General features: G+C 38.9%; 1 protein-coding gene across 1 annotated transcript in view; it reads right to left on the bottom strand.

Moving 5' to 3' along the window:
* CDC40 (cell division cycle 40) overlaps nt 1–7,981 on the bottom strand; it is a gene marked incomplete at its 5' end in the record, with an annotated part of 31,508 nt that extends 23,527 nt beyond the window's left edge. Inside the window, 2 exons of the mRNA XM_010286631.1 lie at nt 6,825–6,954; nt 7,895–7,981. Of these exons, the coding sequence (XP_010284933.1) occupies nt 6,825–6,954; nt 7,895–7,981 (217 nt within the window). The remainder of the gene's footprint in view (nt 1–6,824; nt 6,955–7,894) is intronic.
* Nucleotides 7,982–17,997: the final 10,016 nt, after the last annotated feature.

The raw sequence follows: 17,997 nt of genomic DNA, 5'->3' as shown, positions 1-17,997 counted from the left end.
GAATGCCCTTGAAGCAATTGTGAGATCTGACTAGATCACTGGTTTCAAGCTGTTGACTGTGGATACAGGACCTGAATATCCCCCAACTCCTTCTGGGGAGTCTGAAAGACAAAAGAAGCAAGTTTGCATTCACAGTAACAAGGGTTCCTTGGGGGTCAGGGACAAAATGACTGCTTAAGAAGCCAGTGTCTAAAGAAAAAAAAAAAAAAAAGAAAAAAAGGAAAGTCATAAAATCATAGAATGGTTTGCGTTGGAAGGGACCTTTAAAGGTCATCTAGTCCAACCCCCCTGCAATGAGCAGGGACATCTTCCACTACATCAGGTTGCTCAGAGCCCTGTCCAACCTGGCCTTGAATGTTGCCAGGGATGGGGCAGTTACCACCTCTTTGGGCAACCTGGGCCAGGGCTTCACCACCCTCAGTGTGAAAAATTTCTTCCTTCTATCTAGTCTAAATCTCCCCTCTTCTAGTTTAAAGCCATTACCCCTTGTCACATCACTACAGGCCCTGCTAAAAAGTAGTCTGTCCCCATCTTTCTTAGAAGCCCCCTTGAAGTACCAGAAGGCTGCAAGAAGGTCTCCCCGGAGCCTTCTCTTCTCCAGGCTGAACAACCCCAACTCTCTCAGCCTGTCCTCACAGGAGAGGTGTTCCAGCCCTCGGATCATTTTTGTGGCCCTCCTCTGGACCAGCTCTAACAGGTCCCTGTCTTCCCAGTGCTGAGGGCTCCAGAGCTGGACACAGGACTCCAGGTGGGGTCTCACCAGAGTGGAGTAGAAGGGCACTTCGAGAGAGGCACCTCCCTCAACCTGCTGGCCACGCTGCTTTTGGCCTTCTGGGCTGCAAGTGCACATTGCCAGCTCCTGTCCAGATTTTCATCCACCAGTACCTCCAAGTATGACTAGAATACAGTACCCCCTAGAATGACTAGAACAGTCTAAGATTTGGCTTTTCCTTTTGTGTATTATATGCCTGAATGACGTTTTGTATCCTAAAGAACAAAGACAGCAGCACATATCTGACTACTTCCACATGCTGATATCACAGAGACATTCTTGATAAAGCAGCTGAGGTCTGGTTGACCTATCAGAGATCTGAGGATTGCATCTGGCATGCTCTTCCTCAGTTTTCCATGGACTGAGGGACAGTACAAAAGCAATTCAATTAAGCTATGGTATTTTTGAATTTGTGAATTTGTGTAAAATGCATTCTGGAAGGGCAGCTCGTTCTCAAGAGGTTGTTTACTGCAAGGAGAAGCTGCAGATCTTAACCCTAATGTGGAAAACATCTCCAGTGCCTGTGTCAACTTTACTTCTCCAAAATCCTGGAATGAAGGGAACCTTATTGAGACGGATAGGTCTCATCTAGACTTAAAAGGTTGTTGGTACTGAGAAGGTTCAAAGAGTGCTTTTTGATGAAATAGTTGGGGATAGCCAATACTTAAAGAAAGCCAAGCAATTTGGAATGACACACAATCTTAAAAAAGCCACATCCTCAAGCAAAAGGTAGCACAAAAATCTGAAACCTCGGATAATGGGGATAGCAATAAGCACAGAATCCTATTTAAACTGAGGGTGGGGAAATGGAAAACCCAAGCATGCATACGAAATGGCAGAGGCTAAAAATAATACATAGGGAAATTGGAGTATCTTCTTTTAAATTCATAAACTAATGTAATTGGTAGGACAATGCTGACATAATTGGATAGAATACACTCTTTACCTGGTAGAAAGAATACAGAAATAATGTGGCCATACCAGTGGGGAAAAAACATGCTATATGCTACAGAAAGCTTAAAGACAAATCAGATTAACAAGTTAATAGTGTTAACAAGCATTAAAGGATCGTTTGGATTGAAATTCCAAGTTTAAGTAGTGGTGAGTACAGTTGCCAGGACTCCCTTACTGACTGTTCAGCCAGAAGAGGCGATAACCATGAAATGGTAACAGAGATTAAACAGGTGCTAGGGAAATAAACACAGTAATAATGAGATATTTTAGCTGCCTCCTTGTAGTAGACTGTGCAAATCTCTTACCAAGATGTGATGAAAACAGTATAAATCAACAAATCAACATTGCTGAGGAAGCAAAGCAAGCTGTAAAAATATTTACTACAATGACCTCAATCTGAAAACAGGAGAACTATATAAAATAAAGAAAATTTTAAAAAGGAACAGAAAGTGAGCACCAAAGGGTAAAACCTTTTCTAAATGCAGGGACACTTAAAATACACCATGTTGGAGAAAAAGAACTAATGCCTGCTAGCTATTAAAAGAAGACTTTAAAGAGACCAGAAGGAAGTGGGTGCAGTTGAACAGTATGTAAAGAGAAACTATTAGAAATAAGGAACTATTCTTCAAAGAGCTGAAGTTGCATCCAAATGTGAAAGATACAAAAGAACCAAGCTCTCGCAGACAAAGTAAAAACTGCAGTAAGGCAGCCCCCCCCCAAAAGCAAGAAGCAAATCACATAAGGTATAAAAACTAACACTTGTCCTTTGTAAAAAAAAAATGCAGGAGCAGAAAGCATACCAAGCATGTAGGCCAACAGATGATCAAGGAATGAAAAAAAAAAAGCAAGCATCATGAAGGAGCCTGGGGAGGCTCCTGTGCTAGAATCTTTCTTTATGGTTAACATGACAACATATCTGAAGGGATATTGTGTGACAAAGTGAAATGTCAGGAGATTAAGGAGTCAGATGAGTGGTAACAAATCACTGACACCAGACAGTAGTCATCCAGGAGATCTAAAGTGAAACCGCAGTCCAAAAAGTCTCACCTAATATTGCCTCAATGTGACAGAAATTGAACGTATTAAATATAATGCCAACTTTCAAAAGATCACAGAATCACTAAGGTTGGAAAGGACCTTCAAGATCATCAAGTCCAACCATTAATCCAGCACCACCATGTTCCCTAAACCATGTCCTGAAGTGCCACATCCACACATTTTTTAAACACTTCCAGAGATGGTGACTCCACCACCTCCCTGGGCAGCCTGCTCCAATGCTTGACCACCCTCTCGGTGAAGAAATTTTTCCTAATACCCAATCTAAACCTCCCCTAGCGTAACTTGAGGCCATTTCCTCTCATCCTATTGCTGGTTACTTCAGATGATGCTTCAGAGGAGATCTGAGGAACTACAGGTCAACCAGCCAGACATTTGTATGGTTATAAGTTTCAAGCAGTAGAAACTATAATAAAGCAAGCAACAAGTAGGCACTTGGATGAGCATTATATATCGCAGCAAAGCAGACAACACAGCTTTCTGTACAGGTAAATTACAATGACAAAATCTTCAACATGTTTCTGAGGAGACAATCAATCATATGAATGAGCAAAGCTTGGTTGATGATGGATACCTTTACAAAACTGAGTTACACTAATTACAGGGTGCCTCAAAGACACTTTAAAACACCCACATGTCTTTACGTGGTCAATTGATTAAAAGTTATTAAAACACTGGCAAGAATAAATGGTCGGTTTCCACAGCACAGGAAAATCACTAGCAGATTCATGCTCAGGCCCATGCTGTTCAACGTATTGATAAATGATCTGGTAAAAGGGACCAAATAGCTTTTACAAAGTTACTCAAAGTCACAGAGAAAAACAGAATGTTAAGAATTCTTAGAACCTGAAAGGAAAAAGCATCTCACTTTATGAAGCCACAGCACAAATTCATGGTGAGATTACATGTTCCGCAATACAGTGGAACTAGCAGAGACATAGAAGAGAAACCAGCACAACCATAGGCATGGAAAAACTGCAGCAGAGGAACAAGAAGATCGATCAGATCTTTTCAGGTAGAAAAAAAGCAGACTGAAATGAAGTTACGGCCAAGATCTATAAAATAAGGAATGACAAAGAAATGGTGAATAAGAACCGATTGCTCATTGTGTCTTCCAACACAAGAGACTAAGGGATATCAAGTCAAACTAGAAAACTGTTAAGTTCCACAAGTTCAAAACAGAGGTACTTCCTCACACAAGGTGCTGGCAATAGGTTACTACGTAGACAGAAAAATTATATGGGTTCAAGACACAGCTGGACAAATTTATCAAAACCAAAATCCAAATAAAACCAACAAATTCAGTTAGAGACACTGCCCTTGGTTGAGACACTGCAGATTGAAAAAAAAAGTATTTAGATGTATCACTATTTGCTTGCTTCTTTCTTCTACTCCTCACTAGGTACCTATTGATGCCCACCTGTCTAATAGGATTAAGGGCTGGAAGGACCTTCAGTCAATGATAGCATGGATGTTCTGAGCTATATAAGGATCAGAAGGAAAAAGTACTTTTGACAGTAAATATTTACTGCAAGAGAAGTAGATGAAGCATACTGACAAAAAATACTTGGGTGTTGTTTGCAATTAATATATAGGTTTCTCACTGAATATATATTAATTTTCAAGATGATGTAGAAAGCTTGCTTTGCTTGTTGGTTTTTGAAAGACTGTGTAGCAGTTGAGGTGTTTTGGATACGTGATCTCATCTACCACCCCCTCCGTCTTGTCCCACACTCGTCCGTCATTTATAGTCACTACTTGCCTATGTGCTAGCCATTGCAGATCTGAGACCTCCTGCCTTAGCACAATGGTGCTAAACAGCCTAACAGAGGCCAGAGGTCTCAAGATCTGCAGCTTTTAATTAAGAGGTTTACTCTGTGTTCTTCCACTGTGTTATGACTTAGTCATTAAAAACATGTATGACTTAGATTTATGCTTAGCAATTACACTTGTGTATTTATACTTGGTCTTTTCCAAGAAAATATTTATTACCTCCTTCCAAATGGAAATGAGACTATTGAATTTTTTAATAGACAACTTTTTGACAGCCTAAGGAGTGTTGTTTTTAACAGACCTTCTAGTGAGCTAGGATACCATGCTCATTTACTGCATCTTCTAGCTTCAACTGCAGTTTCTCAGTGCTTGTTCTTAACAGTTTAAATTGCCTATCTTGGCCTTTTCATAGCTCAATTTTCACTGTACCCAGATCATTATCTATTGAACATTTCTAGAAAGCTGAGTACAATAGTTGCACAGTTGCCAATGTTATCAGTCTTAAAAATATACTTTTATACTCTCTTGTAATACAGCTCTCAAGGCAGTTGCTGTGCACTGATGATATAAAACAATAGCAGGAGCTTTGAGTAGACTTACTAGTTCTATCTTCCCCCAAACTAAACTTGAAAAACAACAAAGAAAACCGAAAACCAAACACTGTATGTCTACAGACCTTTTTTTCCAATATATATTTTACACACACACACACAAAAATGCACTTCCCACACAATGCAACATTTAATTTCACTCAGCAAAATCTAACCTGTCTATTCAAATCCTGACTAGGCTCCTACTTGCATTGTCTGTCAAGTTCTAACATCAAAATTGCAGTCAAGTTAAAGTTATGCCATGGAACATCCATTTCTTAATATTGGCGTTTTGCTTATACTCCACATCCTAACTCAGATCCTAACACATCCATCACTCAGTGAAAACTACCTATTAGGCTAAAACTGTGTCAAAGAAAAAAAAAAGTCTTAAATATATTTCAATTTTTAACGTTTACAAGAAAACCTCTAATAAACCCCAAATACAAAGAGAAATTGAGGATGTTAGTGTCTCTGATTTTAGGTAATGTTTTTTCCAGGTTTCACTGTAATATATGGGTCCCACAGATGTTAGCAAGAAAGTCCCAATCTCATCCATCACAGAGTGCAGTAGCTGAATTCATGCATGCATAAAGCCCTAATGAATTTAAGGGGACTCGTGTGCAGGGAGGTTGTTTCGAGGCATGACAGTTTGCAGGGGGTAGTATTTTGAGTGTAAATAGGAATAAAGATAGACACAAGTCTGTTGTGCAAAAAGTTGAGCGTTGTGACACTAAGTTTACACAGCAAGTATCAGAACTTACCTAACAGACTGAATTTGAAGAATATAAAGTGATACTTGATCTGAAAACAAAGATTCATATTTGCAAGCTAAGCACTTGCAATCAAGTTTAAAACAGAAGGAAAGCTTACAATGAAACACAAAATAAAAAATTAACCACTCATATGTAAATGCATGTCAGTTTTGTTCTTTCAAATGTGTCCAAAAGAATGCTTAGAATCCCCTCTTTCCATATTTTCCCTATTAAAAAAAAATAATCAATTTTTCTTACTATCCATAAAGAGGCTTGAAAATCAAGCCTTTCCAAAACTCAAATGTTACATTTTTCAAATGCAACTACTTCAACGAAAAGGTTCTCCAAGATAAGAAAGCCGCAACTATAATGACCATCGATATAGAGTTCTTTGGGTCTGTCTTTGCTAAGAATATTTTAGTAACGTATTTCATCGATTAGTAATGTACTTTCTTTGATTCCTGTTCATTTCAGCTTATATCTAGAGGCAACCACACTGAAGAACCTGACAACTCAGTAGGGCTCCCTTTTGGTTTTCAGAGAGCTACCTTTAGTTAGAATCACATGAAAGAATCTATTTGCATAACAGATCTACAGTTTTTGTCATATTAAAAGTGTGAAATTTTGATTTGTGTTTTCTACATTGATGCAACTAATGGAAGGATTAATTAAGAGGGGTTTGGTAGGAGGTCATACACTTGGTTACAGTTGCAAAGGGAATTACAAAATGAGATTTCCCAAATAAATACTATGATCTCCAGCCATATGGATTCTCATTCAAAAACCTTTTCCCATTTTAGTAAGTCTGTTATAAAGCAATTTACAGCACTTGCATTTCTATTAAATTGTTCTATAGAGAACAACTTATTTTCTTCAGTCTGGGCGTAATAAAGGTGAAGGTGAATTCCACTGTTAAGGACTTACCATAGGTTGCAAACGTTCTTCTTTGTTGTTCAAACATGAAATCATTGATGTGAGCTGGTTCTGCATATCCAGAAAGCATATTTCTAGGTGCAGCCATTTGTTGAGTCCTAAATGGGTTTTCTGGTCCAAACTACATCAACAATGTTAAAAGAAAGTTTACCAGAATTACTAATTTCTTATTTAGGTGTGTGTACTTTTTCAGGAAAGAACATGGGAAAAAAAGACTTGTCTTTCAAAACTGTAATGTAACACTGCCATGCAGTATGTGATCAATAGAAGCATTCAGAAGACAAAACCGCAACATACTGTCCCTTGTAAGGGGTAAATATCAAGAAAGAGATATCGGGTCCTACTAAACTCATGTACTTAATACAGAAATTACACTGCCATCAATACTTTTGTGCATTTAAAAAGCAACTGGGGGCTTGCTGTATTACTCCAGGAAATACACTTATGAAACCCTGCTTTGCTTTTCTTCTTGAGAGATGACAAATGCTAGTCTTCCTGACCATACCACGGTCAGGGAAAAGAACAGTGAAGACAAACAAATGCAATACACTGACACTATACACATTTAGTGTAGCTTAAGTTACTAAAATACTTAACACTGATGTGAATAGTTATACTTAAAGTACTTGGATTTTAATTTTAAATCCTCCTCTTAAAAGCCATATATCTGCAAGACTTATAACCATTCATTTTGTTCTAAGTAGCATGATAAGTAAATAGCAAAAATGTGAAAATAGTAAGACTACTTTAATGCAGTTCATGTTTTACTGAACATCTTTGTAATGCTATTTTCCTAACTTGATTTTTATTTCTGTAGATGTAATTCTGATAAACACTTTAAGATCCTTCTTAGAACAGCTTTATGCAGAATATTAAAATTCGAGCATTAAAATACCAACACACCTGTGTAGAATCTTTTTTCAACCTGCCCAAACTAGGTTCCAAAATACAGCAAGCATCAAAAGAAGATACATTTTATATGAATTTCACACAAGATTTATAGAACCTCTGGCCTTTAAGCCAAAGGCATTTCTGCTCTAAAGATCAATATTGTTTCTCACCTCAGGTGCAAACATGGTATCATAAGTGGGATTGTATTGAACTTCCTTGATAGTAGGATCAAGGTGGACTCCTGTTTCCACATCTTCCTGAAATAAAACAGTCATATTAATAAACCATTTTTCACATACAGACTTTTAAATATTTGACATTACCCCATTTCAGACCAAATTAGGGCTGACACTTTCAGCACTATGAAAGCAGAATAGATTGGCCAAAGTTTCTATTTTTAAAAAATATTGATTGCAAAACCAATGTCAGGCCCTCACTGAGAAATTCATCTAAGATACATGTCGAATTTTGCATGTGTATTATTACTTTTTTTAAAGACTTCATGCACACATTTTGAAAATAATAGCAAGGCTGGAGACAAGCTTTTTTTTTTTTCTGAGGATGTTTGAAAACCAGACCTTGTAAAGAAAGTCAATTACAGTGGTCACCAATTTAACATAAAAGTGTGAAAACCAGAGTTCTTAGGTGGAAGGCAGAAGTCACAAGTACCTGTTTTGAAAGATAGTTGGGAAAAAAATATCAGACATCAGCGCAAACATACATATAACAATGAGTTTCACAGAGTCCAATGATACCTTATCTCCAAGTTTTTACCAAAAGTTATAAATGTAATTCAGCTTCAGTATTTAAACACATTTCCAAGGCTGTTGTGATCAAATTTAACTGAATAGATGAAGGGACAAGAAAGAGGGACTAACCAAAAGAATAACTTCCCAAGCAACTCAAAGGGAAAAACTCAGAAGGGCACATGCAGCTAAGTAGAAGAGCGAGAAGATGGGAAAGAAAATGGGTGATTAGGTGGCAGTGCTCAAATAGACCTGGTTTCAGAGAGCTCTACAAAGTCTCATTTACATTGATCCTAAATTTACACTACCTCATCCCCTGCCCCTCCCCAAAGGCTCTGTTATTTTGCAGTATTGTTACAGGTATTGCTTCCTGCATCTTTATTCTAGAATAAATGCATTGAAAAGGGGCTTACAATTGCTAGTATATTGATAATATCCCTAGTAATTATACTGAAAAAGCTATCTTAGCATCAGTGTTTAATCAGTGCTCACCAACAACAGGATGCAAAAGCATCTGCAACTCACAGAAGAAAGTGGTACAGTAAAGGATCGACTTCTAGCAGTCAATTCATTAATAGAAAATTACCTCAAACAAACTCAACCTTCAAGGTATTATCATATCTTGAAAGACCAAAATGGCGTCTTCTTTACTTATTTAATATTGATTGCTGTTCTCTGACATGCTGTGCCCAGAAGCTTTTTTCCTCCACAGTTCAACAGCAGGTCAATTACAAACAAATTTGTTTAGGCATGCAAGACTTAAAAGGTTTTAAAACCTGGTTTTCTAGAACATTGAAAAGAAAAACAGTATGTAGTGATCTTTGGCATGTTACCTGATTATATTTGGTTACAACTGCTTTTTAAAAAAAAAGTTGTTAAAAAAAAAGAAAAAGGGAATGACATCAGCAATCCTATCAATTGTTTTTCTACTAAGACCACTGCCTTAGTAGAATTTAAGTCCAACTAGAAAGCATTACTCTCACTGCCTATCAATATTTTAACAGGCAGGTCCAGCCATTGCACTGCTCTTGCCTGAGCCCTTAGCACTGCCAATTCTCAGGCTGACCTCCTTTCTCTCATCACACGACCCTTCCAATTCACTGGGCTTGGATGACAACGGCTACCGGTACATTCACAGTCCTGACTTTCATACACTATGAACTTGCCTAGGAACAGCACAGCAGGCCTAATCCAGTCATCCAGCAACAAAAACAGATTCCCCCACCCCTGTCCATCCCCAGCTGGAATAGGAGCATATGAAAACCGTTTCCCAACCTGTATTACCTACACACTTGTATTTCCTTTCACAGCTCCATGATCTGAGCGTATTTTCCATAGACAGCTTTTTCAAGTCACATCATAGAGCTTGCTCTGCCAGCTAGACTTCGCATCTTATCCATCAACCTTACAATTTGAGAAAACTGATAATATGGCAAAATTTATCTGATCACTGTTGGTGACATTTAAACAGTTATCAATTTACTTGAAATTAAGACACAGGTTTTTCCTGCTCTTTAAACTGAAAAAGTGAGAAAAATACAGTTTTGCAAAAATGCCAAGAATTTTTCAGTTCTGCTATTTTTCCTCCTCTTTTCTCCCTGTTAATTCCTGTTATATGCCGCTCAGTAACTGAGAAGAGAAACAGATTGTGCCATGAAAGCTGATCCTCTGCTGGACGATGATAGCAATTCTGGTTCTTCTTTGCTGCTGGTGGAACAGTGCTGAGTCACTTGGACGCCACACAATATGTTCACTCCTAGACCACCACAGGCATAGTCTTTCTGTGTGAAAACCACCGAGCCTTAAAATCGAAGCACATGTTATATTTATCAGAGCTACACTCCCCAAGATCTCCAGCCTTATTCATGCTTTCATATATTTGGGCATCAAATGATGATCTGTTAATATGCTGCTGAAGCACATAATGGTTATCTTTTCACTATGCTATTTTGCTTTAAGCGATATAATAACTTGAACATGTTCCAGCCCCCCACTTTACCTTCACAGTATATTAAAGAATCAAAATCTTGATAGGAAAATACAGTATTGACACAACATACTCTGAAATGTTAGTCTATGGGAAGAGTTTGAATTGCAGCAGAGAAATTATCCTTTCGTCAACATCCGATAAATGCCATTTTATACAGCATTATGAGACTCTGGTAGACAGCAGAAACATTAAAAATATTCACTTAGTCCGTCAATCATTTCACAAATTGGCAACCTATCTGCATTGGGGTATTCTGTTGTAGCTTTTTTTTTTTTTTAATGAGAGGAAAGAACTTAACAGCAACCTCTGTACATGGTGAAAATCACTGGGTACAACTGCAGACATAGCCAGAAGACTGACACTTAGGATTTCAGCAGAACTCATCTCTCTAAGACCCTGAAAGCAAAAAAAGTAAACACACAGGTCTTACAACTCTGTCCCCTTATGCTGTCAACAGCTGACAGAACTTGGCTGCATGCATTCTAGATGCATTTGCCATGGCTACGGCAGACAGGGAAGGGATCACACGAGAAGCATTCTGGCAGAGCTGTGACTGAGATAAGGTAATCTAAGGGATCACGTTCCTCTGCTGTGCTGTAGTTTTTCCCTTTGGTCACACATGACCATGTCTTGATTTATCTAAAAGCCTAATGTGAGCAACTCATCATGTAGCTTATGTCCCAATTGTGACACAAGTGGCTCTGCGGGATGGAAGACTATCAGTAGCTAGGCTGAAAGAGGAAGGAACCTGTGAATTTAATGATGGGCTGTATTACACTACATCACTTCCCATTTGGAAAGGCACAGGAATCATAACAAGGGGGCGGGGAGGCGGGGGTCAAGATGCTGTCAGTTTAAACAGATACAGTGTTCCTCTGCAGAAAGCTAAAACTTCAGCTGTAGGATTGACAGAGAAGCAGCTTGTGTTTGCTGCAACTTCAAAATTGTATAAACATGGGTTTATGGCATGATGCAATATCACTAAAGGTGGTACACCCCATATAAGCTGGAACAGAAGAATGAAGGTTTTAGGAAGTTATGTTTTACTGAATAAGGCTTTCTGGCAAGACATAATACAATGGAGCTGCAAACTTCAGGTCTACATGTCACTTCTCTGCTTTTCTCAGCGCTGGTAACAAAAGCCCAGCTGAAATACAGTGGCCACATCGGGCAACACATATCAGGTAAGACACATACTACTAAAAAGGGTCCAAAAGAAAAAAATCAAGAATGATAAAAGATCTAAGAAAATGGACCTGTCCAGAAAAATCAAACAGCCTAATTCAGCCTAAAAAAGATTCAGATTATACAACTTAGCAGAAATAAGGACAGCCAAACACAGAAATGCCACAGTCTGTAGATCTACTGAAGTTTGGTAGGCAGGCTAAGTGAGTGTCTGCCCAGACAGACACGGGTATCACTCTTGATGTAAGGCAAAAAAGAAGCAGATGATGTCTTATCACCAAATTACTTGGCATGTTGGTTGGGTTTGTTTGTTTTTTAAATAGATGTGATTTCTACTTACTTGCAGTATCAGGTTGATTTACAGTTCAGATATGATTTGATTAGGTAAAAAAATTCTTTGATACTTAAATGCTCTCCTTTTGCCTCTTCTCTGGGTTGCGTTTCATCCTACAACACAGCATCACGCTACCATAAAGGAATGGCACTCAGGCTGTACTCTGGAGAATTAGCATTTCCTAAGGAACCTACCTTCAGACAGAAAGAAGCTTTTGACATTAAGTGTAGACAAGCAGGTGCTTCATTATAACTCCCTAGATATCACAGAGCGTCTAGCTCCTACCAAGGCGTGCTCCTTTAGTCCTACCATAAATGCCCTTTGGCCAGTTAAAAGTCAGCATAGGAAAGAGCACAGGAAATAGAAGGGATTTTAGACTATAGATACAGTAAATCAGATTAGCTTTCCTTCTTACGGATTCCTTAAACATGCCACAGTCCTGTTTTTCTTTGGAAAAATCCTACCTGGATGCCATAAAACAAAACCGTTACCATCTATGAAAAGTAGATGATTTATAGAATGCAAAATAGTTCAATAATTTAAAAAAATATTTGAAAAAAGCTTGTTAGAAGTTTTCTTTTATATGTATACAAGACAAAAACATTTTTTAATTAAACACAGGACAAATCACTGTAATAGGCATCAAAGCAAAACCTTAAATAACAAACACAAGCTGCAGCATGGACTGCAACACTGGATGCTAATTCTGTTCCTTAGAAAGAATACAATATTGTTTATTTTAAGGTAACTCACAATCCTTTTAATCCACAATATTTTTAAATTCCATCCAAATTCTGTAATCCCCACTGTACTAATATGTGGCTACCTCTAAGTTTAATGAGAGCCATTTATGCATTTAGAAGCAGAATTTGACATGTAGAACTCAAGTATTTGTCTAAACATGAAATTTGTTGAAAAAAAGCAAAGGTCAGAGTTTTCCCAGTTTCATATCATGTAAGCAAAGAGTTGTGATGTCTATATGTTTGGGTTTGGGTTTTTTTGACATTTTAGATAATAAACCTACAATGTTGCCTTCTCCCCAGGTAAATTCATTATTAATTAGCCCAATAACTAAGAAAGGCAGCCTGCTCTGCCTAACATTTAATTAGTTTTAATTAACCATTAAATTAAAATATGGTAAACTAAGACCCCATCCCATGAGCCAGAGAGGCTTAAGCAATTTGTCGCTTAACCATTCTTGCATAAACCACTTGGACTGTCAAATATGCAGTATTATCTCATTCCAAAGATTTTCAGATTTATTACCAAGAGCTGAATGGCATTTACAGTGAAGTCCCAACATTAAGATTTGGTTGTTACCAGCTTTTAGTCACTCTACCCATTCATGCACTCTTAACAGTAAATGTCCATGCCACTAACTTCAATAGAATAAAGATAAGTCAGCAAGAAAAGTATATGTTTAATGGTTTTGTTGAACTAGGAAAGATTCTCAGCATCTCGCATGACGACAAGTTCTAAACATCTTCTCTCTACAAGATATTTTGCATCAAAGAAAGCAGGAAAACCCACCATATTAAAAGAAGCCAAAACATTCCTAAAAAATAACATCCCCCCCCAAGTCACTGATATTCATCACTGCTGTAGAACAGTCACACACTGACTTCGTATCTTTTCTCTCCATAGCTGGGCAGGGATTAGGTTTTAAAGAACATTAAGAAATTTGACTGAAGACTACTTCTTCCCCTGAAGTAGTGTTTTTCTGGACACCTGCGCAGTGCCAAAGATACGCTAGATTCAACAGAGAAATGAACCCCATCTTACGACCACTTCCCACATTAAAGACAACACAACCCCCCCCGTTTCCTGTACCGGGCCAGGCCAGCCTAGTTGATTTCAACCCAGTTGAGAATCTTCTCCTCAAAAACCAGTGAAGGAGATGCCGCAGATAAATATTGTAAAATCTGCTCCCATCTACACTCTACACGTAAAAGCCACCACTAACAAACACACCTTCCTTAGCCCGTTTCTGGATAGCTAACAGCAAAGGAGCTCTAGATCATCAGACTTCCATTACTTAAACATATCCTGGGTTTCTTCTCACTGCGTTAACCGTAGTTAATCAGTTCACAGTGATTGCTTTAAGAGCGTAAGAGACTAAAAGCCTGCCTATCCCAGTATCATGGGTACTGCCACACTGGGGAGGAGATCTCTATGGCCAATTCATACCCAGTGCCTCAAGTTCCCAATAGATTCATACCCCGTGATAACCAGTCAGCACAACTGTTCTGGAGCTACCCATCCTGCAGAGCAGCAGAAAGGCCTAAGGCCTTACTTCAGGTTGGCTCTATTTCTCCTTAAGGTAGGCTGGAGCAACAGATTACAAAAGCGGCTGCCTGCATGAGGCCTGACTAGTACCAGAAAGCACTGGTGTTCCTGTACAGGAGGAGGAAAGGTGTTAAGCCTCCCTGCCTCTGGAAGCCACATGTGGCTCGCAGGGGACATTAGAGGCAAAAAGGTTGTACCTACTATTGATTTTAACTGCCTTAAATCTCACCATGAAGCTGACTAAGGCAAAAAAACATCCACAGAAAATCAACACCAATGCAGCAGGATGGTGCACGCTTAGCCAGTGCAGTTACTACAGAGTCAGACGGGATGCAAGAGCTATGCTTTGTAAAGATCTGCTTCTGCCAGGAGTGGGGTAACCTATTGTATTTGAGAGACAAAAAGCAGAACAGGACTTTATTTTTCCCATACAGAAAACACAACTACCAGCAGGATGCTGAGAAGAGCTGTATCTATGTCAACACGTCAACGAATTGACGCAAATCCTTGCAAAAGTCACAGGACCTGACTTTTCCCTGAATGAAAGTCCACTCACGATAGAACGGACAAGTAGAAGTACTGAACCTTTGTCCTCCTGGTGCAAGTGCTGAGGACACCACAAAACTATTCCATTCGTCCTGCCCCTTGCAATGACCACTGCTGGAGGGAAGCATTTCCTAGCCCTGGCTGCTGGCAAGTGGGCTCCCTTCCTTTTGTGAAACAGCGTCTATCAACACCACTGTCATGCTTACTTGCTACCTGATGATGTATATGGAGTAAGAAAATATCTTGATTAACCTATCTACTTTCCCCACAAAAGAAAACATCAGCCTTATAATAACTTGAAGCCCAGGGCAGTGTAAGAACAGGGCAAGTGTACATGATGCTACTTCTGCACTCTCCCAACAGCCAGTATTTTCAGGTCAGAAGACTTTGGGAGCTTGAAGAAATCTGGGTATTTACTGACACCTCTTCCTTCAACAGATCTCTTCCAAGCACTTGTCCAGACTCTCCTTGTAACAGTGTAAACTTCTTGCATACACAATATTTCTTGGCATGGGTATAGCCCTACCACACGTTGCATGAAGAACTGCATCCTTTTGTTTGTTTTAAACCCAGCTCTTACTAGTTAGCTTATAGTTGCTGTCCTGGAAGAGGCAGTAAGTTTTCAAGCCCCTCTCCATGCCATTTAATGATTTTGTAGGTTTCTGTCATACTTTTCACCTCAGTCATATCTCTTCCAGTTTTGGCCTCCTCAATAATTCTTCATACAGAAGCAATAGCCTTCTTCAGCCCTGCTGCCCTTCTCTGAACTTTCTGCAGTTCTAATGTATCCTTTTCTGGATGAAGGGACCAGAAGCACAAACTTTCTTCATCTGTTGTCTTCCCTCAGGTACCGTAATGTTTTCAGCACTTTAGTGGTGCTAAAAGTAGTAGTTAGAAACATGCACTGTCATCTAGTTGGCTTTCCAATTTAAAATTAAAGTGGAAGTATTACTGGATTGAAGTAACCAATCATTATAACTGTGTTATTTATTACAAGTAATTTAACATCAAGAACAGCAATAGGCCTATTTTAACAAGCAGACTGTAAGAAGAGGGTGTAACAAAAGCCACCTCCTCAAACTTTTAAAACACAGTTACAAATCATTAGCACAGTTTTCAATTATAGAAAAATCATTTTCACAGAAATGTGATTTTATCTATGATGTACTTTGAGGCAAGGACTCAGCAGATTTATTTAGACTAAAGAAACACACCTTGGAGTAACATCAATGTTACATGTGATATGCACAGTTAAGTAACAACAAAAAAACCCAAATGCTGTGTCTGAGTGTTGCTAACAATTATGCCTTGCTAATAAAGAGAGGAACCTAGTCCTCTTTAAAGTACACTTAAGTCTAATATCTGTGCCAGTTAACAGGCCAAAATTCTGAACCAGAAACAGGTACAATGATTAGAACTAGGATGCAGAACACCAGCCACTTAAGATTTACATTCTCAACTGCCAAAAATGCACTTGTGTGCAGCTGTCGTTTATATTTATTGTATGACTAACCCTTCTAGCCTCCCTTCTTACCACCACCTTTTTTTATCCATTCCTGGTCCCTTGTGTAATACATATGCATGCACTTAAGCGCACTTGATCCTTATTCATTTCAAAACATCATTTGCACAAGTAAAGTGATACTAATGAACTGTAACTCCGCTTGCCTCCTCTCTCAGCTTGCTGTTTTTCCAACCCTGTACTTAAAGAATTCTTGTGATCTACACTCAAACATCATGTCTTTTACATTTGTTCAGTAAGAGCTTTCTAATCCTAAAGAATTAAGGTAAATTCCTGAGGGGATGACTGGCAAGCTTTCACTGCTGACTGGTGGGATGCTATCATTTTTAGACATGGACGGTGTTGAGAGCATGTTGTCAATGGGACCAGCACTTCTTTCTTGAACCATAAAAGTCTGAAAAGAAAGCCTGACACCAGTCTACATGGAAGTGATCTGTTGCTCCTCAAAGAAGGTCATGGTGTTGAAAGAAGCTCCAGCATGCTGTGTATTCAGAAAGCCTCAGCTTGAAGTCATTGATCTTTTCAGCTAAAAGCATCTCATCTATGATGTCAAATAAAAACGACAGACAACATTTTAATGAAACATCTCCGTACTCAAAAACTTCACTTCCTTTTTATCTTGGTTAGCAGAATGCCTGTGGCGGAGACAGTGCTAGATGTACCAGTGGACACCCCTTTCAGGGCACAGCCTGGCAAACAGCTTTGAATGGAATGTGCTACAGACACCTCCCTCTTTCCTCCAGCCACTTGTTCCTGCTCTGGCTCTGGGCATTTAAGAGTGCTGACAGAGCATCTGTGCAGCTACATTGCAGATCAGATCGAGGAACCGATCCAAGGACAAATAACTCCACCAGAATTTTTTTTTTGTTTAATTCAGATCAGTTTCCTGATATCAGCTACCACACAACTGTACAAACCTTTGTGTTAGCATGGCAAAGAGAAAAGTTGTTGCTACAGCTTTAAGAGTGGCAAAGAGCACAGCCAATGCTACTTGCCACTTATCATCATTCACATTCAAAAGATATGACAGATGCTAATTAGCGTTCCTTTCAAATCCTGTACAAGACAGTCTGCCAGAGGCTGCAATTCAAGAAGTCAGATATTTCTAAGGCTCTAAGGGATAAGAAAATGCATATCTAGTCAGTACACACAATGTAACATGCACACATAAATATGATCAGCTGCGATAACATATGAAACTAATGACAAAGTGAAAAATTCCATCCACCTTTTTGTCACAAAGTAGGAAACTTTTCAGAACAATTGGAAGCAGCACAATACTACAGTGACAGTCATCATGGCAAGACACCTGCTTTTGATTAGATACTAGTTGCCTATAATAAACTCCCCAAACAAACCCAACACCCTACCCTCACCCTTTCCAGAATCACAAAAGCAAATCAATATGACGCAAAACTTGGAAAATTCAGGTTTCCCAAGAAACACTGGAATGAAAACAGAAACACGGATCAACTTTCAGGTTGCTGTTTAGAATAGGATTCAGCCTCTATCAGCCCATCAAGTATCGATTTCACCCCACCACCCACGCAAACTACATAGAAAAACATCTTAAACCCGGGGGAACAGAAATCAAGGGTATCTGAGGAACTCCAAGCAAGGCGCGGCTTCTAGGTCGAGTTAATACGTTTTAATACACATAACCG

This window comes from Phaethon lepturus, unplaced genomic scaffold (genome assembly GCF_000687285.1).
Source record: "Phaethon lepturus isolate BGI_N335 unplaced genomic scaffold, ASM68728v1 scaffold45744, whole genome shotgun sequence".
In the NCBI taxonomy this organism is placed as follows: Eukaryota; Metazoa; Chordata; class Aves; order Phaethontiformes; family Phaethontidae; genus Phaethon; species Phaethon lepturus.
The sequence above is the reverse complement of the archived record's forward strand: the minus strand, read 5'-3'. Positions and strand labels throughout refer to the sequence as shown.